This window comes from Pongo pygmaeus, chromosome 10 (genome assembly GCF_028885625.2).
Source record: "Pongo pygmaeus isolate AG05252 chromosome 10, NHGRI_mPonPyg2-v2.0_pri, whole genome shotgun sequence".
NCBI lineage: Eukaryota > Metazoa > Chordata > Mammalia > Primates > Hominidae > Pongo > Pongo pygmaeus.
The window spans coordinates 36,289,827-36,313,405 of record NC_072383.2 but is presented as its reverse complement, the minus strand read 5'-3'; the positions used below and the strand labels follow the sequence as shown (position 1 = coordinate 36,313,405).

At 36.1% G+C, this 23,579-nt stretch overlaps 1 protein-coding gene across 2 annotated transcripts in view; it reads left to right on the top strand.

The window, feature by feature from the left end:
* The window catches only part of CPNE8 (copine 8), a 264,159-nt gene that overhangs the window by 30,347 nt on the left and 210,233 nt on the right, over nucleotides 1-23,579 (top strand). Inside the window, exons 2-4 of one of the 2 annotated variants that reach the window (XM_063672626.1) lie at nucleotides 3,290-3,330; nucleotides 4,746-4,792; nucleotides 18,821-18,918. In XM_063672626.1, coding sequence (XP_063528696.1) covers nucleotides 4,783-4,792; nucleotides 18,821-18,918 — 108 coding nt within the window. In that variant the 5' untranslated portion in view covers nucleotides 3,290-3,330; nucleotides 4,746-4,782. The remainder of the gene's footprint in view (nucleotides 1-3,289; nucleotides 3,331-4,745; nucleotides 4,793-18,820; nucleotides 18,919-23,579) is intronic. The other variant, XM_054443312.2, reaches the window with a different exon arrangement.

Below are 23,579 nucleotides of genomic sequence, written 5' to 3'. Positions count from 1 at the left end.
TGATAGTATTTTTTCCTACAGGTTAGAATTAAGTTGGCTGGGCCTCGGCTTTAGTTATGCTATTTCAATTATCCCCCTTTCAGCTCATAGTCTAGGAATTTTAATGAAATTTGAGGGTGAGTGGATACTAGAACAACTCAGGCAATTTATAGGTTATAATTTTGATTAGATATTTCATCAGATAATTTTTCTAACTTGTACACTATATTTTTCCAAAATTTCTTTTGAAGAATTTGTTCTTTTGTATTAGCTACATCTAGATTTGCAGAATAGAAAGACATGTTCAGGACTTTTAACCTAGTGTTGATGTTTAACATCATGTTATAAAATGGTAGGAACAAAGTTACAGGCATCCTAGCTCAAGCAGATGACAAGTCCATGGAGGGAAGAGTAGCCTTCTCATATAAAATCTGGTCATGGAGGGGTGTGTGTATGTTTATTTTTAAAAGTGCAATATATAAAAAACAAAGACTTTTTTCTATGAAAATACAGTGGGTTTGGCCTCTCATTCTGGTTTTCTGTCCTCATTCTATAAGCAGCATCTCTCTTTATACTAGTCTATGAACAGGAATTTGTTTTCCTTTGTATTCATGTTGGTAGGTAAAATTGGAGGCCTTTGACATTTTCAATACTCATAGAAAATAAGAAGTCTTCTGCACTTCTCCAGAAACTGAGGTATTTTGTAAAGAACAGAAGAATCAGATTCAGAATGATTGGTACCATTAGATTATTCTGTACTGGGCTGTGTACATTGACTCATTCACTCACTTTCTCTGAGCCCCAGCTTAGTTTCTGAATTTATGAAATGGCCTTCACAATAATACCTATCTTATTTTACTTAATGTGAATGGGCTTTGTTTCTAATAGGATCTTGGGAAGATAAAATTCTTATTCCTAAAATAAATCTAAACTGAATGGTGCATTTTAACAATCACTGGTCTTTTGCAGTGTATATATCACTAAGAATATTTGCCTTTTCCAACTTTGCAATCATATATGCTTGAGTAAAGTAGTCTTTTGGGAATTCAACCTGTCAGAGATAGTCTATTCTATTATATTCATATGACCAAAGTACAGGTAAAATTATTACCAAATATAATTGGAAAGTTAAATTGCAAATTTCAGACTATGTTATGAAGATTTATAGATTTTTACTTGTCATTATACAAAGGGTTTTTTGTTGGCTTGTTCTATTTTTGATCTTACCATTATGTGTTATGGATCACAATGGCTGAGTGAAACAATGTGACAAGTAAAGTTTATGATTAAGAATACTAATCTCAGCAGGGCACAGTGGCTCACACCTGTAATCCCAGCACTTTGGGGGCAGAGGTGGGTGGATCACCTGAGGTCGGGAGTTCGAGACCAGTCTGACCAACATGGAGAAACTCTGTCTCTACTAAAAATACAAAATTAGCTGAGCGTGATGGCACATGCCTGTAATCCCAGCTACTCGGGAGGCTGAGGCAGGAGAATCGCTTGAACCCGGGAGGCGGAGGTTGCAATGAACAGAGATCGCGCCATTGCACTCCAGCCTGGGTAACGAGTGAAACTTCGTCTCAAAAGAAAGAATACTCATTTGTCCTATTGTTGATAGAAATACTTTACTTTGTATTTGTGGTTAAAACTTGTAGTTTATTTTTTTTTACATAAGTAAGGCATTGAAACTACATTATTTTCTGTTAAATACGTATGTAGCATAGTTTTTGAATCACAGCCACATCACAATATTTTGCACTGTCATCTCTGTTTTTTTGTGAATTCTGAAAGAAACAGCATAATATTTTCCTAGGATACCTAATGAGCAAAAGCTTGAGTCACAGGAAGGATTGGGAGAATTCCCACTTAAGTGAAGAACTACCTTTGTATAATAAATGTAATATCACAGTAATTTCTCAAATGGAAATGTTTTAATTTACTGTTTGCTAACCATTGCTGGAGTCATGGTGTCTGCTCAGGGGACAGAAAGGATTAATTTAATGTGATTACTGACTAGAGGTCTTCTAATCTGATTTAATTCCAAATATGAGTATGTCTGATGTTTCTCCTTTCTAGGAATATTTCGAGACATGATCTCATTTCATTGTTTGTGCTGCATTGGTTTGTTGAATATGTTTTTATTTTTTCAGTGTATAGTGATTCAATGGATGCAATCACTTTTGAGAACCTGAAATAAGAAAGGATGCCAGATTCATATGAAAAAGGGACTTTTCAGATACCAAGGGAGTACAAATAAATGCACATGAATAGTAGTCTTGGTGGAAAATAAGACAGCTTGAACACGAGCTTTTTATTATAAGTGTTACAAATAGAAATGTAATTTAGCTATTCCAAATTATTACCAATTAATAGAAAATGATTATTAAACATAAATTTGAACTTTTAGAACCCTCAAGTCATCATTCTAGATAATCAAATCTTTCAGAAAAGCATATAGCTGTAAATCATAATTTTATAAAAAGTAATTTTAGATGGAAATTTTTCTAATAGTTTCCTGCCTTGTGAATCAGAGCATATTGAATTTAACTTTTTAATGAGTACTCAGGTTTATTGTTATGAGCATAAAGTATAGGACTGCATTACTACCACTGAGGGTAGCAATACACTGGTATCAGAGGAATCCAGGCTTTCTTACTTTCTGATTTTCCATTGTTATTCTATTTTAGAAATATCTGGAAAAAAAAGTACTAATAATGGCCTTGTGTACGTTTTTAATGTTTACTGAAAAGAGTCTTCAGGCAACATCTATATGTTCATCTTAAATTCCCAAACCGTAATGGCAACATAAAACTCATCAGGGTTGATGTAACACGAATGTCAGTAGATGCTGCTTCACAACTGTATTCTAATTGTACGGACTAACGTGATCATGTGCTCTGAACTGCAAACAATTTTGCATTAATAACAACTCACAATTCAGTTCAGGAAGCATTTCTGAACACCTTTATATTCTTAATGAAGGATTAAATGGAAACCTAAAACAGTTAATTCTCTCAAAGAGATTTTAATCTTAGGATGTAAGGAGTCATGTTATTGGTTAAGTGGAATGAAAGTCTGAGAAAATAAAAGCTTTCTCTTATTTTTGGAGTCCAGTGATGTTCAGTCTGCATATATACAAGCAGACCCTTAGGACATGTTTATTTAGTCATATATGTGTATATGTGTGTGTATGTGTATGTTTATATATATATATACACACAATTATGTACATAACGCATTTTAATATGTCTATATAAATATAAATATTTTGCTTTTATATCCAGCTAACATTTTCTGTTTTATTCAACAGAAATCTTCTTGACAGAGACACATTTTCTAAATCTGATCCAAGTAAGTATGTATTGCTTGCCTTTTGAAAAATCATTTGATTTTGCAAAAGTTGTATGAAACTCATAGTTCCTGTTTAAAGGTTTGTTTTAAAGCCTAGAAAGCAGCAGGGGAATGGTCCCAAGCCCTACATACTCATCAACCCCGGGCAGTACTGTGGGTAAAGAGGGACTTGCCGAGCACTTTGAGAATAAAATGAGAATGCAAATGACTCCAGTGTGGGACAGTTCACTTTGAAATTAAAACCTCGTACTATGGCCATTTGGTAGAAATTATTATATTTGAAAGAAAACTGTAATGGGCCATAATTTAAAGTTATTTAGCCACAGAGTAATACGTTTCTTTCTTTTTTTTTTTTAAATGAAAGTGGTGGTCGGGCAAGATAGTTCATGCTTATAATCCCAGCACTTTGGGAGGCTGAAGCAGGAGGATTGCCTGAGCCCGGGAGTTCAAGACCAGCCTGGGCTACATAGTGAGACCCGCCCACCCCCATCTCTTAAAAAAAAAGAGAGAAAAGAAAAATAAAATAAAAGTGGTATATAAAATTTACAACCAAGTGAAATATGTAACATCTGATATGAACCAAAGTGTTTGATTACTAATTAGAGGTATTGAAAATTGGAGATAACTTGTAAAGTGAGAAGGGTACTTTGAATTAGAAAACAGCAGAATGAACTGTATAAATCAATGTTTCCGAATCTTGTAATATTTAGAAATGGATATACAACAGTCCTCTATCTCTACAAATGTGTGAACAAATATGGTTGAATTACAGAGGAAAGGTTTTTGTCAGTTGTCGGAATTCTTGAGGTAGTCATTGGGAAAAAGGCATTGCAATCGTGGGTATTAAAAATTCCTGGGGCTCATTTGACAAGTGGGTGGGACACTTCTTATCCCTTAATCTTTACCCAAAGCTCTTAATCTCCCTTTTGGGAATTCTTTTCTTGGTTGACAGGATTTCTTACCTATTTACAAATATTAAGGGTGGAAGTTATAAATATTAAATGTAGAGCATGACTTGCCCCAAGTTTTCATTCCTGTTATACCTTTGAGCACTGTAAATATCTTAGGAAGAACTTGGCTTGTTTTTCACAACATAATTAAATATTTCAAATTGTTTAAATTATGGTTTTAAAATTTATCTATGAAGACCTTAGCAAGTACTTATTATTTTATGTGCCAAGTCCAATTCATACTAAGTTCTAAAGATCTGGCATAATAGTTTGTTTTCTGCTTATTTAAATTAATTTTTAGTCATATGATGATTTACTAGCCTTTTTTTCTTTGCAAGGGTAAGTCTAGGAATTAGGCATTTAATTTTGATGTAGCTTTTGGGCAGCTGAAAAATAAAATGTATACATTCACATATGATTTTCATAAAAGACATTTATATGTGCGTATTTTTTCATCTTTTGTAGTTTGTGTCTTATATGTACAAGGAGTTGGAAATAAAGAATGGAGAGAGGTAAGTTTAAAACTTTTTAAAAAAAATCACTGGGCTTGAAGATACAGTAAGTTATAACTTGATCAAGATGATACTTTCTATTTTCCATTATAAGTCCTTTTTAACCCAAAGATTGAATTGTTTTTATCTTAGGAAAGTTACCTTTGTGTTTTGTTTTTAATAACAGTGAATGTTTAGCTGACTTATGACCTTCTTGTGAGATATTCTAGTCCTGAAACTTGTACTTCCTTTATCTGGACATAAATTTAATGTGTTGCAATCTATTTGACATGATTTCTTACAAAATTTAAGTTTGTGAGTTAAGTCTTATTTTTAGAGATCAACTGCTGATACTTATAAAATGCCGCTTTAAAAGATTTCAGTTGTGCCGCTTAATACCAAATATTGCCTACTTTTTGCAACATATTTAAAAATAAAGTAGAAATTCAGCTTCTTAATACAAATGTATGTTGTTTAATGAAGCAAAAGTGAAGAGACTGAATTGTTAATTTATTTTCTAGAGTGTCTCCACATTCAAATGGGTGGATGATCATTGGAAGGTGGAGGGCATATTAAATAAAAGACATTTCCATCTGCCTATAGTTGCCAGTTATCTCAGGAAGTTAGTGCATTGTTTTAATGAGGTTACAGTTTCTGGCTAGATTTCCCTAGGGAGGTTTGTGCTATTTGTGCCACAGAGTACATTTGCCAGTCATTTTACCACTGTGTCTCAATTTTGAGTAGAGGGCAAGAATAAATCATTTAATTTATTCTTAAAACCTGGGGAAAATAATTCAAAACTTGTTTCTACTGATAATGAGCTGGTGGTCAGTAGTCTGCTGAACATGTTTATCGTATCTAACTGCTTCTGCACATTTTTTTTTTTTTTTTTTTTTTGAGATGGAGTTTCACTCTTGTTGCTCAGGCTAGAGTGCCATGGCACAATCTTGGCTCACTGCAACCTCTGACTTCCAGGTTCACGCAATTCTCCTGCCTCAGCCTCCCAAGTAGCTGAGATTACAGGCATGCGCCACCATGCCCAGCTAATTTTGTATTTTTAATAGAGACGGGGTTTCTCCATGTTGGTCAGGCTGGTCTCAGACTCCCAACCTCAGGTGATCCACCTGCCTCGGCCTCCCAAAGTGCTGGGATTACAGGTGTGAGCCACCGTGCCTGGCACATTTCTATTTAGTTCAATATTTACCTCAAACTCTGTATATCAAATATAAACTCATCATCTTTACCCTATGTCTGCTTCTTCTTTGCTTAAAATATAGCTAAAACTACCAGCCAAAATATGAAACTGCAATTTTTATAGTCATCCTGAGTTTCTCTCCCACGTCTTCATCACTTAATGTCATCCAGTGCTATGAATCTCTTTCATAAAAAAGAAAAATCCACGCTTGGATAAGCCACCCTTTTTATTCAGACCCATTTTCTCTTTTGTCCTCCCTGTTGCAACAATTCTCCTACCTTAGCATATGCCCCCTTTTTCCATATTCATCTGTCTAATAATTTCTTTGATTATCTTCCTGAAAGACATGCTGTCTTGTCATTCAGTTCCCTTTCTCAAAGGCCTGAAACAATACAGTGGAACTGCTTATTGACCATGGATGCCAGGCTGGATGGGACTGAGCATTGACCAGGGTGTCCACAAAATGGCTTTGCTTCAGGCACCAAAAAGTAACCAGGATAAGGATACCTAAGTTACAGTACCAGACATCTGGGCCAATGCAAATGACTAATAATGAGGCAACTGGAAACTTTATTGGATAAAGGGAGTTTGAAGAAGGACAACAACAAAAAATTTTGGACCTAAACCAGGGTTCTGGGAGTTAATTCTTAAGTGGGTGCTGACCAAGTAGTATTGGCCAGTTAGTTTAAGGGCAGCCTCAGCTCAAAATCTCCCTTCCTTAAAAAATTTCTCGTGCTTTCCTATTGCCTAAGCAATGAATGATAAATTTCTTATTTAATTTACAACTTTTATAATAATGATGGCTAACTAAAATTCCAAACCCTTCATAAATATTGACTAATTTAGTTTTCACAGCAACTTTAAGAGGTAGGTTATATTATAATCCTTATGTTTCATGAGAAAAATGAAACACAGAAAGGTTAAATGACTAGACCAAAGTTACCCGGTTGTAAATGACAAAGTGGGAATTTCTTTTTTTTAACTTTTAAATTATTTAAACTTTTACTTTTATTTATTTATTTATTTATTTTTATTATACTTTAAGTTAAGGGGTACATGTGCAGAATGTGCAGGTTTGTTACATAGGTATACGTGTGCCATGGTGGTTTGCTGCACCCATCAACCCGTCATCTACATTAGGTATTTCTCCTAATGCTATTTATCCCCTAGCCCCCTACCCCCCGACAGGCCCCAGTGTGTGATGTTCCCCTCCCGGTGTCCAAGTGTTCTCATTGTTCAACTTCCACTTATGAGGGAGACCATGTGGTGTTTAGTTTTCTGTTCCTGTGTTAGTTTGCTGAGAATGATGGTTTCCAACTTCATCCATGTCCCTGCAAAGGACATGAACTCATCCTTTTTTATGGCTGCATAGTATTCCACGGTGTACATGTACCACATTGTTTTTATCCAGTCTATCATTGATGGACATTTGGGTTGGTTCCAAGTCTTTGCTATTGTGAACAGTGCCACAGTAAACACACGTGTGCATGTGTCTTTATAATTTCTAATCCTTTGGGTATATGTCCAGTAATGGGATTGCTGGGTCAAATGGTATTTCTAATTCTAGATCCTTGAGGAATCACCACACTATCTTCCACAATGGTTTAACTAATTTGTACTCCCACCAACAGTGTAAAAGCATTCCTATTTTCTCCACATCCTCTCCAGCATCTGTTGTTTCCTGACTTTTTAATGATCACCAGGCCATCTGGCTACACGGCCCTTGCTATTAGACCATCTTGCTATGCAGAATTCTTGTCTGATACCAACCTTTATGCTCTTCTTTTATAAATGGAAATAAACTTTACCAATCAATTTTTGGGGCTTTATTAATATTTTCTTATGCTTGACTTGGAAAGAAAGACAAGTAGAAAGAGGAAGCCTACAGTTTATGAGAAATGGCATAATATTAAAATAGAAAAAAGAGTATTTTGCTTATTTTTTTATTTTTGAAGGAGTTAAAACTATTGGTAAGATGGAATAATGGTCAAAAAGGGTTTGAAAACAAAATGAAAATGGAGAAAATGATGAGATAGGACCCAGAGTTATATAGAGTAGGTGGGAGCTGAAGATGGCTGAAGGTGGGGAAATACAAATTAAGAGGCATTTTCAACATAGTTTCAGAAGAGTGAAAAGTATTAAAGAAAGAGAATGGTCTGGAAGAATAGAAAGGAAGTGCCAGATGCAAGAGACAAGCATTTTGGAACATTTAGCAACCAACTGAACTTGCTGGATAATGAAAAGGGATCAAAAAATGAATGACACTATGGTGTTACTAAGCCCCACAAAACCATTTGAGAAAGATAGTTTATTTTGAGAGCCAGAATTATGTTGTGGTTGAGGGCATGCACTTGATCTTTCAGTGACTCTGTTTCCTCATTTGTGACATGAGAAATAATGATAATGATTCTAGCTAATACTGCTGTTATGAGGATTAAATATGAATCACTTGTAACAGTATCTGGCACATAAGAAGTACTATACAATTAAGGATACATTATAATTCTAAGACATTAAACAACTTGTAAAAGGATAACAAAACTAGGAAGTGGCAGGTAGGTAAATTCCTGCATTATAAAATTCTGTAAAATTCTTTGCACAAGCCCAGCAGTTGATGGGAAAATGACTTATGGGATTTACTTGGCCTCAAACCTAATATGAAGCGGTGGTGTTACCCAGCTGCTAAAAAGCTAGTGCAATCTGAGGATCCATTGATGGATGTGCAGTGTTTACATCAAGGAAGATAATGCTATTATGTTGAACCATATGAAATTGTCATATTTTATAGGTCAGAAATGGTTGAATGTTGGCAGTTTCATGTGATTCAACTGAATACTATTGCATTTTGCTCCAGTGGAAAATTGCTTTTTTATCTACATTTGAAACCATTGGAAAGACAAGTCTGTATTTGAAGAGGGCTGCCATTTTGAAGAAAGGGATAGAAACTATACCATACGAATAAAATAATATTTAATCTGAAAAAATGCAAAGACTGAACAATTCACAGTACTTTCTTCAGACTCTGAAAATATTTTCATTTGGAAATGGGAGTATACTTGATGTTCAAGAGAAAACAAAAAATTTTAACCAAAGATTGGAGAGACAAATAGACAATATTTAGTCTACTGTGAAGAAAACCTTTGTAGCACTTAAAGTATCCCACAGTAGTAGGTTTTTCAGAACTGTATCCTGAAAGTATAGCGCATTGACTGTTACTGGAAGTATTGAATAAGAGGCTGCATTGATTCATCAGGAAAGAAGTTGAACTTCATTATCTCTATTTTCTTACAAGTTTGCGAATTCTTAATGATGCAATGGAGTTCAAAGAGTTTCCTAGTCATTTTATTAATTCTACCAAATATCTTTTAAGTATTGAACACTATTTTATAAGGATTAAAAGTAGCAAAACGACTCTAATAATTACTGTTAGGATTATTTGAAATCAGACTGGGAAAATTTAGATACTTTATTAATGGTTTTTAAATGTATCCTTTATTTATCAATTTGACCAATATTATTGGGTGCCAATTATGTAGTAGTGGATAAAATTTAAAAATAAATAGTGTTTCTACCTCAGGGAGCATGCAATATAATTGGAGAGTTTTCTCAGCAATTTTGGTACATCTGTAAAATCAATTTATTGATGGAGGTATCAGCATTATCTCAATAATATAGTGGTTATGTTTGTATTTAAATTCAGGTATATTTTGGAAAAGCATGTATATAACAAGCCATATGAATTTATGTTCTGGGATGAATGACTTTTAGATAATAAGGGGAATAAGTGAAAAAAAAAAGCTTAAACATGTATTGAAACAAATGCTCCAAATAAATATAAAATTATTTAAAATTAATCTGTAGTTGAAATTTGCGGTTTAAAAATTATCTCTAACATGATTATAATTACCACTATATTGTTGATAAATTCTATCTAATGAGTGAGTTATGAAAAACTCTTGAAGTAATGGATGTCGTAAAACTAAAATTATTTTTAGTGTATAGTAATTTCAGAGCTAGAAATGATGTTTAAGCACCATGAATTATGAAAATGTGGAAACCTCCTAGTGGCAAATGGAAATAACAAAGTAACATCTCTAAGAATGGCCACTTTACTCAGAGTGGGGAAAATGTTCCAACTAATTTCTTGAAGTTAGATTTTAGTTATCCATAGACAATTCATTTTGTGAATTACTTTTAAACATTTAAAATTATAGAATTTGTTCCAGGTTCCCTAAGTTAGTATGTGATAAAAGAAGGCAAGCTGAAGTTGTTTATGAACTACAGTGATTACAGCATAGAGGCAAACAAATCTGCTTTCAAATGCTGATTACTACAGTTTGACATTGTCTCCGCTCTGCTCCATTCCATTGACACTGAGCTATTTTAACATTTACTCATCTCCATACTGAATAATACTTGTTTTGGTATCTCTCTCTCTCTCTCTGTCTCTCTCTCTCTCTCTCTCACACACACATACACACACACACACACACACACACACACACACACACACACTATACTATTCAACAAACATCAAGGACTTTTTTGTAAACTTACTCTCTTACATGTCTTAGTTTCACTGTTTAGCTTTGTGCTTCCAAAGGTGAAACCTCCTGCACAGCATTTAGAATATGGCTTTCTTTGTTCTTAAAAGGTGTTCAGGGCCAGGTGCAGTGGCTCAGGCCTGTAATCCCAGCACTTTGGGAGGCTGAAGTGGGCAGGTCACCTGAGGTCAGGAGTTAAGAGACCAGCCTGGCCAACATGGTGAAACCCAATCTCTACTAAAAATACAAAAATTAGCAGAGCGTGGTGGCGGGTACCTGTAATTCTAGCTACTCAGGAGGTTGAGGCAGGAGAATCGCTTGAACCTAGGAGTTGGAGGTTGCAGTGAGCTGAGATCCCGCCATTGCACTCCAGCCTGGGTGACAGAGCGATACTTTGTTTAAAAAAAAAATGTTCAATTAATATTTGATTGAACACCCAAATTTAGGGACACCCAAATTTAGCCTGTCAACACAGGCACATACAGTTTAATGTCATGGTTTCAGAATTTATGTGGTGGAAGAATCCCTATAGATAATTTGCTATGTAGGCCACATTTTTTATATTAAATGTGAGAACATGTATGTGTCATGATAACTAGTTATGGGAGCCTAAGACTTGTTCTGCTGCCCTTTATTTTAAGCTTAACTACATGTTTTGGAATTTGAATTATAGCATCAATTGAAAACATGTTATATATCTCTTAAGGCTTAGGGATACTCATTACATTCTTTCATTTTTGTTTTAGAGAAATACTATGATGAAACATATAAAGCTAATGATACAGGAGAGAGGAAGCTTTTAAAATTTTTAGGCCATCACTGTTGCTAATTGATTAAGCGTTCTGCATGGCTACTGATACTTTCTTCACTATTGAATGCATGTTGCAGAACAACTGAATATTTTTGTTTTGTTTTCTGTCTTTTAGAAAAGATTTGAATTGCACTATTCTGCTGTGCATTCAATCTACAGCAATTATATTTCTTTAGTAGATACTGGAAGGAGTCTCACAATATGTATAAAGACTTCCTGTGATTGATTGAGGGGATTGTAACAGAAGACATTCGCTGTGTTCTTGTAAAAACGGTTGTGTGACATGTGGTTGAAAGAACTTAGTAAAGCCAATATATTTTATGAAATGCGTGGCCATTAATATTTCAGCAAAAATATGTTGTATGTTACTCAGACAAATACTGTATTGATCCACTTGGATTTCCAATGTCAGCAATACCAGTTTTGGAAAGAGATCTGCAGACTGGCATTGGAATCTTTCTGTTCAGAAAAGGACATAAAATAGTATTTACAAACTTTCCTGGATATAGATAAGTAGAAATTGTGGGTTAATATAAGTTACCTGTAGTTTATAAAGCTTAGTTGAAGTCTATGAGCTCTGTGCATATCATGTGTTCAATTGAACAAGTATCACACTTTAGACAGAACTTTGCTGGTTGTTAGCTGAAAAGCAAATCCAGAATATTTTGATCTCTTAAATTATTTTTTCTGTCCCATTTTTAATATACCTTTTTATCAAAATAAAACACATCCAAATGAAGGGCACAAATTATACAGCACAATGAATTAGAAGTAAACACACCCATGTAACCACCATCTAGATGAAGAAAGGGAACATTACTAGAAATCCAGGAATTTTGATTGTGCTCCCTCCCTCCTCCTAAATTGAAATACCATTCTGATTTCTAACACTATAGAATAATTTTGCCCATTTTAAGCCTTTTATATACATAGAATCATGTAGTTTATTCTTAATTGTGTTGTTTCTTTCAGTGAGCTCTATCCATGCCTGTGGCAATAGGTTGTTCTTGCCCGTTGCTGCATGGTTCTCTATTTTATGAATATACCCCAATTATCCATTCTACTTTGGACAGATTTTTGGCTTGTTCCCAGTTACTGAATATTATTATCTGTCTAGAACAATCTTGTACATATCTTTTGGGTCTTACATTCACATATTCCTAATATATGTAGGAGTGAAATATCTGAGCCATAGGGGGAATGCATATTTTCATCTTCAGTAGATACTGCCAAATGGTTTTCCATAACTTTCCATCTGCCACTTGTATTGCCATACACCTTCGCCAATGCTTTTTATTGCCAGTTTAAAAAATATTTCCATTCTCATTAGTGGGTAAAGATATGCTGTTTTTGTTTTTTGACTTGCCGATGATTACTGTGGTTCAGAACCCTTAGGTAAGCTTAATGACCATTTGGCTATTCTCTTTTAAGAAGTGTTGTCTATTTTCTTACTAATTTTCAGGAATTATATCTTCAGGACAGGAATTCCTTGTTGCTTGCGTATCTTGCAAATATCTTCTTCCTTTATATAGTGTGGCATTCTACTCTTTGAATAGTGTATTTTGATGAACAAAAGTTTATAATTTTATCTTACATAGCAATATGATCCTTTATAATCATAACATATCCTTTATGATCTGTGCTTTTGTTCTTTTTAAGAAAATCTTCTTCTCTGAAGGCCATGATGATATTTCCCAGTGTTATCTTTTAGAAGTTTTATTGTTTTACCTTTCATGTTGAGACCTGCAGTTCCTGTGGGATTAATTTTTGTATATAGTTTGAGATGAAATTTACTTTGATGCCATATAGTGTTGAATTGACTTGGGAACATTTGTTGATGGGATCGCCTTTCTCTGCTGCACAATTACATCACCTTTATCATAAATAACTGTATATGTGAGAACCTTGTTGAGGATTCTATTGTGTAATACCATACTGTTTTAATAACTAGTGCTGATGGCATGAGCTTTGTAGTTTTTTTTTTCTTCTTCTTTAGGATTTTCTAGGGCAGGGGCTGGCAAACTTTTTTCTGTAAAGGGTCAAATGTAAATAGGAGCTAGGGCAAAGATTTTAGGCTAGGTGGGCCTTATAGTCTCTCTAGTTACTGTAGCATGAAAGCAGCCATGGACAGTAAATAAATGGATGATGATGGGACTATGCTTCAGTGAAACTTAACTTACAAAAACCAGCAGCAGGCCAGATTTGGCCTATGGGCCATAGTTCTCGAACCCTATTTCTAGTATATTCTTAGCATTACACAGCTCAACAGAAATTTTAGAATCTGTTTGTCAATTTATACATACATTTATCCTTACTGTACTGACAGAGGCCTCTTGTATAGTGTTGAATAAAAGTGGTGACAGGAAGCATTCTTTTTGTGTGTGTGTGTGTGAGAGACGGAGTCTCGCTCTGTCGCCCAGGCTGGAGTGCAGTGGTGCAATCTCGGCTCACTGCAAGCTCCACCGCCCGGGTTCACACCATTCGCCTGCCTCAGCCTCCCGAGTAGCTGGGACTACAGGCGCCCGCCACCACGCCAAGTTAATTTTTTTTTGTATTTTTTAGTAGAGACGGGGTTTCACCATGTTAGCCAGGATGGTCTTGATCTCCTAACCTCGTGATCCTCCCGCCTTGGCCTCCCAAAGTGCTGGGACCACAGGCGTGAGCCACCGCACCCGGCCAACAGGAGGCATTCTTGTTCTTGATCCCATGGGTAAAATTTCCATGTGTTTGCATTTATTCAGATAATTATATGATTTTTATTTTGTCATTAAGGTGAAATACATGCTTGATTTTCAGTGCTAAAACACGTATTTCCGTAATGTTTCCAGCTGAATAATAATGTATTGTCTTTTAAATATATTGCTTACCAGGCATTGCTACTATTTGTTAGAATTTTGCCTGTTACGAATTATATTCATCTATAAATTTACTTCTTTGTCATAAACTTGTAGCTTTTGTTGTTAAGATTAGGCAAGCCTCATTACTTCTGTTTGAAAGCATTTCTGTTTTCTCTTTGAAGGAATGTGAGTAAAATTGGTGTTATATTTTAGTTAAATGGCTGACAAAGTTTGCTGCTAAAACATTCTGAGTCTGGACATTTCATTATAGGAGGTTTTAATATCAGATTCAATATCTTCGTTACATACATGTCTACTTAACAATTTCAATTTCTTCTTCTGTTAGTTTTGTGTGCCATGATTTTTCAGGAATTTGTCCATTTAACCTAAATTTTCAATTTATTGGCATAACACTGCTTGTAATACGCACTTACAACATGTGTACTTTCTGTAGGATCTATAATGATGTCCCTTTTTTACCTTCTTATATTGATAATTTGTGTTTCTTTTTTTGGTTCTTCTTAGCAAAGGTTTATCAATTATTAGTCTTTTCAGTAATCAATTTCTGCCTTTGATGGTTATCTCTAATCAAAAAACTGTCATTGGTTATGGCAACTAATTTTTTTTTCTCATTTTTGGGTTTAATTTGATCTTTTATTTCTTTTTTGAGTCACAGTCTCATTCTCTCATCCAGGATGGAGTGCAGTGGCATGATCTTGGCTCACTGCAGCCTCCATCTCCTGGGTTCAAGTGATTCTCATTGGTCAGCCTCCCAAGAAGCTGGGACTTCAGGTGTGTGCCACCAGGCCTGACTCATTTTTGTATTTTTAGTAGAGCCAGGGTTTTGCCATGTTAGTCAGGCTGGTCTTGAACTCCTGACCTCAAGTGATCCACCTGCCTTGGCCTCCCAAAGTGCTGGGATTACAGACGTGAGCCATTGCACCCAGCCTTTCTCTTCTAAGTTCTTGAGAATGACAGCTTAACAGTTATTGTCAGTCATTTTTCTAATATATGCATCTTAGGCTAGAAATTCTCCTTTGAGAGGCTTTAATTATATCCAAGTTTGTTATGTTATGCTTCTGTTACCTTCCAGATTCAAAGTTGTTTTTTAAAATTTGAAACTATGTCAGACGTACAGAAAAGGTGCAAATATAGTATAAAGGATTTTTTCCCTTTAAACTGTTTGAAAATAAGTGGCTGACAAGATGCTCCACAACATCTGAATGCTTTATTTACATAAAAGACATGCTCCTCCATAATCATAATAACCAGAATCAGGGAATTAAACTCCTATGTTTCTACCATCTAATCCTCAGGATTATATAAGAGAAATATGTAATGATTATAATACATATAATAATATATATAATGCTAACAAGCTAATTTGACCTACAGTTACACAGTCAGGATCTTGTTGACCATGTGCTTATGGTGCATTTCATTATATTTTTTCTGTTCTTTGCATTTCCACAATTTGGCAAATTGAATCTGAAGGTTGAATAGATAGAGATTTAGTTTCTTTAACAAATCTATTGGTGGTTGTATGAACTTTCATTGGAAAGCAAATGATGTCTTGTTTTCACTCTTTTGTGATATTAGTACCCTTTGATGCTTAGTGCCTAGATCATTGGAGATTTTCATGTATTAGTTGGAATAATGTTATAGTATACCAACATTAGCAGATTATATTGCCATTCATACTTTATTTTCTCTCTTTCAGCCATAATTTAGTCTTAGTTCTGTAAGTAATGCTCACCACTACTCTATATGTCAATATTTCTCTAGTAATTTTGGTTTTATAAAAATCAATCTTTAGTAGATTCCTTAGAAAAGTTCATAGGAACAATATTTCCCTAGTTCTTGCATGTTGATAACAATTTGTGTCCTTTATATTTGAAGAACATAAAATCTTTTGATCACATTTTCTTTCCTTGTATATATTTAATATATTATTCTATTTTTATTCTGTCATAAAGCATTTCTGACAAAAAGTTTGACGAAAATATAATTTTATTTTAAGCCATGTACTCCTTCTGCATGAGTGGCCAGTGGATTAGTTTTCTTTTTTAAATAATATTAAGTACTTTCACTGGACTGTATCCTGGTATTAGTCATTCAAGATTGATATTCTGAGTAGGTCATGTTTTCTTTTAATGTTTCAAATTGTTTTTGTGTTTGAAAGTTTAATAAGTTGTTTTTAATATTCGTTCTGATTTGCTTTGCTTTGATATTCTTTATTTTTTATTGTGATAAGAACACTTAATATATGCCCTTTAAAAAATTTTAAGTGTACAGTACAGTATTATTAACTATTGGCATAGAACTTACTCATCTTGCATAACTAAAACTTTATACCCATTGAACAACAATTCCTCATTTTTCTCTCTCCCCCCAGCCAATGGCACCCACCATTTTGTGCTGTTTCTATAAGTTTGACTATTTTAGATACCTCATGTAAGTGAAATTATACAGTATTTGTCCTTCTGTGACTTGTTTATTTCAGTTAATATAATGTCATCCAGGTTTATTCATGTTGCTGCATATAGCAGGATTACCTTATTTTGTAAAGCTGAATAATATTCCATTGTATATTTCCACATTATTTTTTGTGATCAGAACACTTAACATAATATCTACACTTTTAGCAAATTTTTAAGTATGGAATACAGTATAGTTAACCATAGTCACCATGCTGTACAGTAGATCTCTGGGACTTACTCATTTTTCGTAACTGAAACTTAATACCCTTTGACTAATTCTTCCCAGTTTTCCCTCCCTTCAACCCGGGACAGACATTCTTCTACTTTTTGCTTCTATGAATTTGACTATTTTAAATTCATCATATAAGTGGTATTATGTAGTATCTGTCCTTCTGTGTCTGGTTTATTTCACTTAGCATAATATCTTCCACATTCATCCATGTTGTTACAAATGGCAGGATTTCCTTCCTTAAGGGCTGAATCATGTCCCATGGTATGTAGACTATTGTGAATAATGCTGTAATGAACATAGGAGTGTAGATATCTCTTCAAGATCGTTATTTGAGTTTTTTTTTTGGATATATACTCAAAAGTGGGATTGCTGGACCACATGATAAATATTTTTTAATTTTTGGAAATTTCATACTGTTCTCCATAGTGGCTGCACCATTTTACAATTCCACCAATAGGGCACAAATGCTGTAATTTCTCCACATCCTCAAAAATAATTCTTCCTTTTTTTTTTTTGATAATAGCCATTCTAACAGGCATGAGACAATATCTTAGGGAAGTGTGAATTTACAATTCTCCAATGATTAGTGATGTTGAGCATCTTTTCATATACCTGTTGACCATTTGTGTATCTTCTTTGGAGAAATGTTTATTCAAGGTTTTTTTTTTTTTTGCCTATTTTTAAATTGAGTTATTTGGTTGTTTTGCTGCTGAGTTTCTGATTTCTCTGTATATATTGGTTGTTAATCCCTCATCAGATGGTACACAAATATTTTCTCCTTCTGTAGGTTGCCTTTTGACTCTGCTTTCCTTTGCCGTGGAAAAGCTTTTTAATTTGAGTTAATCCCACCTAATTTTGCTTTTGCTGCTTGTGCTTTTGGTGTTATAATCAAGAATTCATGGCCCAAGACCAATGTCATGAAACTTTTACCCTATGTTTTCTTCCTGGAGTTCTACAGTTCCACATCTTACATTTATGTCTTTACTTCATTTTGAGTAGTCTTTTGTGTATGGTGTAGGATAAGTGGCCAGTTTCATTCATTTGTACATGAATATCGAATTTTTTCTACACCATCTGTTGAAGAAATTATCTCTTCCCCATTGACACCCTTGTTGAAGATCAGTTAAACATCTGTGTGTGAATTTATTTATGAGCTTTCTCTTCTATTCCAATGATCCATGTGGCTGTTGTTATCAGTACTATGGTATTTTAATGACTATAGCTTTTTAGTATATTTTGAAATCAGGAAGTGTGATACCTCGAGCTTTGTTCTTTTTCAAGATTGCTTTAGCTATTCAGGATCTTTTGTGGTTCCATATGAATTTTAAGATTGTTTTGCCTATTTTAATAAAAAATGTCATTAGGATTTTGATAATTATTACATTCAGTCAAAGATCAAGATCACTTTGGGTAGTGTGATTATTTTGATCTTCCAATCCATTAACATGAGAGGTTTTTCCATTTTTTTGTCTTTCTTATTTATTTCATTAATGCTTTATGTTCAGTGTACACAGGTCTTTTACCTTGGTAGTTAAGTTTATTACCAAGTATTTTACTCTTTCTGATTCTATCAGAAAGAAATTATTTCTTAAGGTTCTTTTTGGATGGTTCATTGTTGATGTGTAAAAGCACAACTGATTTTTGTATATAGATTTCATATCTCCAACTTATGAATTTGTTTATTATTTCTAATGGTTTTTGTGGAGTCTGGGATTTTTTTTTTTTTTTTTTTTTTTTTGCCTATAAGGTCATTTGCGAGGAGGCTCTGCCACAGCCGGGGTCCTCCTGTGACCTGCATGTACTGGGGGATTCGCAGGGAGGATGTCGGGACACCCCGGAAGCTGGGAAATGTTCTATGGAGATGAGTGAATAAACAGATGAGCACTGAACAAACGTATATAACCAATGTACTTCTGAGAAGATTAAGGGATTTTAAAATTACTTATCTAGGAGTCGGGAGCCAAGATGGCCGAATAGGAACAGCTCCAGTCTACAGCTCCCAGCGTGAGCGACACAGAAGACGGGTGATTTCTGCATTTCCATCTGAGGTACCGGGTTCATCTCACTAGAGAGTGCCAGACAGTGGGCGCAGGACAATGGGTGCGCGCACTGTGTGCGACCTAAGAAGGGCGAGGCATTGCCTCACTCCGGAAGCGCAAGGGGTCAGGGAGTTCCCTTTCCTAGTCAAAGGAAGGGGTGACAGACGGCACCTGGAAAATCGGGTCACTCCCACCTGAATACTGCGCTTTTCCGACGGGCTTAAAAAACCGCGCACCAGGAGATTATATCCCGCACCTGGCTCAGAAGGTCCTACGCCCACGGAGTCTTGCTGATTGCTAGCACAGCAGTCTGAGATCAAACTGCAAGGCAGCAGTGAGGCTGGGGAAGGGGAGCCCGCCATTGCCCAGGCTTGCTTAGGTAAACAAAGCAGCTGGGAAGCTCGAACTGGGTGGAGCCCACCACAGCTCAAGGAGGCCTGCCTGCCTCTGTAGGCTCCACCTCTTGGGGCAGGGCACAGACAAACAAAAAGCAGTAACCTCTGCAGACTTAAATGTCCCTGTCTGACAACTTTGAAGAGAGCAGTGGTTCTCCCAGCATGCAGCTGGAGATCTGAGAACAGGCAGACTGCCTCCTCAAGTGGGTCCCTGACCCCTGACTCCCGAGCAGCCTAACTGGGAGGCACCCCCAAGTAGGGGCAGACTGACACTTCACACGGCCGGGTACTCCTCTGAGACAAAACTTCCAGAGGAACGATCAGACAGCAGCATTCGCGGTTCACGAAAATCCACTGTTCTGCAGCCACCGCTGCTGGTATCCAGGAAAATAGCGTCTGGAGTGGACCTCTAGCAAACTGCAACAGACCTGCAGCTGAGTATCCTGTCTGATAGAAGGAAAACTAACAAACAGAAAGGACATCCACACCAAAAACCCATCTGTACATCACCATCATCAAAGACCAAAAGTAGATAAAACCACAAAGATGGGGAAAAAACAGAGGAGAAAAACTGGAAACTCTGAAAAGCAGAGCGCCTCTCCTCCTCCAAAGGAACGCAGTTCCTCACCAGCAACGGAACAAAGCTGGACGGAGAATGAGTTTGATGAGTTGAGAGAAGGCTTCAGACGATCAAACTACTCCGAGCTACAGGAGGAAATTCAAACCAAAGACAAAGAAGTTAAAAACTTTGAAAAAAATTTAGACGAATGTATAACTAGAATAACCAATACAGAGAAGTGCTTAAAGGAGCTGATGCAGCTGAAAGCCAAGGCTCGAGAACTACGTGAAGAATGCAGAAGCCTCAGGAGCCGATGCGATCAACTGGAAGAAAGGGTATTAGTGATGGAAGATGAAATGAATGAAATGAAGCGAGAAGGGAAGTTTAGAGAAAAAAGAATCAAAAGAAACGAGCAAAGCCTCCAAGAAATACGGGACTATGTGAAAAGATCAAATCTACGTCTGATTGGTGTACCTGAAAGTGACGGGGAGAATGGAACCAAGTTGGAAAACACTCTGCAGGATATTATCCAGGAGAACTTCCCCAATCTAGCAAGGCAGGCCAACATTCAGATTCAGGAAATACAGAGAATGCCACAAAGATACTCCTCAAGAAGAGCAACTCCAAGACACATAATTGTCAGATTCACCAAAGTTGAAATGAAGGAAAAAATGTTAGGGGCAGCCAGAGAGAAAGGTCGGGTTACCCTCAAAGGGCAGCCCATCAGACTAACAGTGGATCTCTTGGCAGAAACTCTACAAGCCAGAAGAGAGTGGGGGCCAATATTCAACATTCTTAAAGAAAAGAATTTTCAACCCAGAATTTCATATCCAGCCAAACTAAGCTTCATAAGTGAAGGAGAAATAAAATACTTTACAGACAAGCAAATGCTGAGAGATTTTGTCACCACCAGAACTGCCCTAAAAGAGCTCCTGAAGGAAGTGCTAAACATGGAAAGGAACAACTGGTACCAGCCGCTGCAAAATCATGCCAAATTGTAAAGACCATCAAGACTAGGAAGAAATTGCATCAACTAACGAGCAAAATAAGCAGCTAACATCATAATGACAGATCAAATTCACACATAACAATATTAACTTTAAATGTAAATGGACTAAATGCTCCAATTAAAAGGCACAGACTGGCAAATTGGATAAAGAGTCAAGACCCATCAGTGTGCTGTATTCAGGAAACCCATCTCACGTGCAGAGACACACATAGGCTCAAAATAAAAGGATGGAGGAAGATCTACCAAGCAAATGGAAAGCAAAAAAAGGCAGGGGTTGCAATCCTAGTCTCTGATAAAACAGACTTTAAACCAACGAAGATCAAAAGAGACAAAGAAGGCCATTATATAATGGTAAAGGGATCAATTCAACAAGAGGAGCTAACTATCCTAAATATATATGCACCCAATACAGGAGCACCCAGATTCATAAAGCAGGTCCTGAGTGACCTACAAAGAGACTTAGACTCCCACACATTAATAATGGGAGACTATAACACCCCACTGTCAACATTAGACAGAAAGTCAGCAAGGATACCCAGGAATTGAACTCAGCTCTGCACCAAGCGGACCTAATAGACATCTACAGAACTCTCCACCCCAAATCAACAGAATATACATTTTTTTCAGCACCACACCACACCTATTCCAAAATTGACCACATACTTGGAAGTAAAGCTCTTCTCAGCAAATGTAAAAGAACAGAAATTATAACAAACTGTCTCTCAGATCACAGTGCAATCAAACTAGAACTCAGGATTAAGAATCTCACTCAAAACCGCTCAACTACATGAAAACTGAACAACCTGCTCCTGAATGACTACTGGGTACATAACGAAATGAAGGCAGAAATAAAGATGTTCCTTGAAACCAATGAGAACAAAGACACAACATAACACCAATAACAGGAGCTGAAATTGTGGCAATAATCAATAGCTTACCAGCCAAAAAGAGTCCAGGACCAGATGGATTCACAGCTGAATTCTACCAGAGGTACAAGGAGGAACTGGTACCATTCCTTCTGAAATTATTCCAATCAATAGAAAAAGAGGGAATCCTCCCTAATTCATTTTATGAGGCCAGCATCATCCTGATACCAAAGCCGGGCAGAGACACAACTAAAAAAGAGAATTTTAGACCAATATCCTTGATGAACATTGATGCAAAAATCCTCAATAAAATACTGGCAAACCGAATCCAGCAGCACATCAAAAAGCTTATCCACCATGATCAAGTGGGCTTCATCCCTGGGATGCAAGGCTGGTTCAATATACGCAAATCAATAAATGTAATCCAGTATATAAACAGAACCAAAGACAAAAACCACATGATTTATCTCAATAGATGCAGAAAAGGCCTTTGACAAGATTCAACAACCCTTCATGCTAAAAACTCTCAATAAATTAGGTATTGATGGGACGTATCTCAAAATAATAAGAGCTATCTATGACAAACTCACAGCCAGTATCATACCGAATGGGCAAAAACTGGAAGCATTCCCTTTGAAAACTGGCACAAGACAGGGATGCCCTCTCTCACCACTCCTGTTCAACATAGTGTTGGAAGTTCTGGCCAGGGCAATTAGGCAGGAGAAGGAAATAATGGGTATTCAATTAGGAAAAGAGGAAGTCCAATCGTCCCTGTTTGCAGGCGACATGATTGTATATCTAGAAAACCCCATTGTTTCAGCCCCAAATCTCCTTAAGCTGATAAGCAACTTCAGCAAAGTCTCAGGATACAAAATCAATGTACAAAAATCACAAGCATTCTTATACACCAACAACAGACAAACAGAGAGCCAAATCATGAGTGAACTCCCATTCACAATTGCTTCAAAGAGAATAAAATACCTAGGAATCCAACTTACAAGGGACATGAAGGACCTCTTCAAGGAGAACTACAAACCACTGCTCAATGAAATAAAAGAGGATACAAACAAATGGAAGAACATCTCATGCTCATGGGTAGGAAGAATCAATATCGTGAAAATGGCCATACTGCCCAAGTTAATTTTTAGATTCAATGCCATCCCCATCAAGCTACCAATGACTTTCTTCACAGAATTGGAAAAAACTACTTTAAAGTTCATATGGAATAAAAAAGAGCCCGCATTGCCAAGTCAATCCTAAGCAAAAGAACAAAGCTGGAGGCATCGCACTACCTCACTTCAAACTATACTACAAGGCTACGGTAACCAAAACAAGCATGATACTGGTACCAAAACAGAGATCTAGATCAATGGAACAGAACAGAGCCCTCAGAAATAACGCCGCATATCTACAACTATCTGATCTTTGACAAACCTGAGAAAAACAAGCAATGGGGAAAGGATTCCCTATTTAATAAATGGTGCTGGGAAAACTGGCTAGCCATATGTAGAAAGCTGAAACTGGATCCCTTTCTTACACCTTACACAAAAATCAATTCAAGATGGATTAAAGACGTAAACATTAGACCTAAAACCATAAAAACCCTAAAAACCCTAGAAGAAAACCTAGGCATTACCATTCAGGACATAGGCATGGGCAAGGACTTCATGTCTAAAACACCAAAAGCAATGGCAACAAAAGTCAAAATTGACAAATGGGATCTAATTAAACTAAAGAGCTTCTGCACAGCAAAAGAAACTACCATCAGAGTGAACAGGCAACCTACAAAATGAGAGAAAATTTTCACAACCTACTCATCTGACAAAGGGCTAATATCCAGA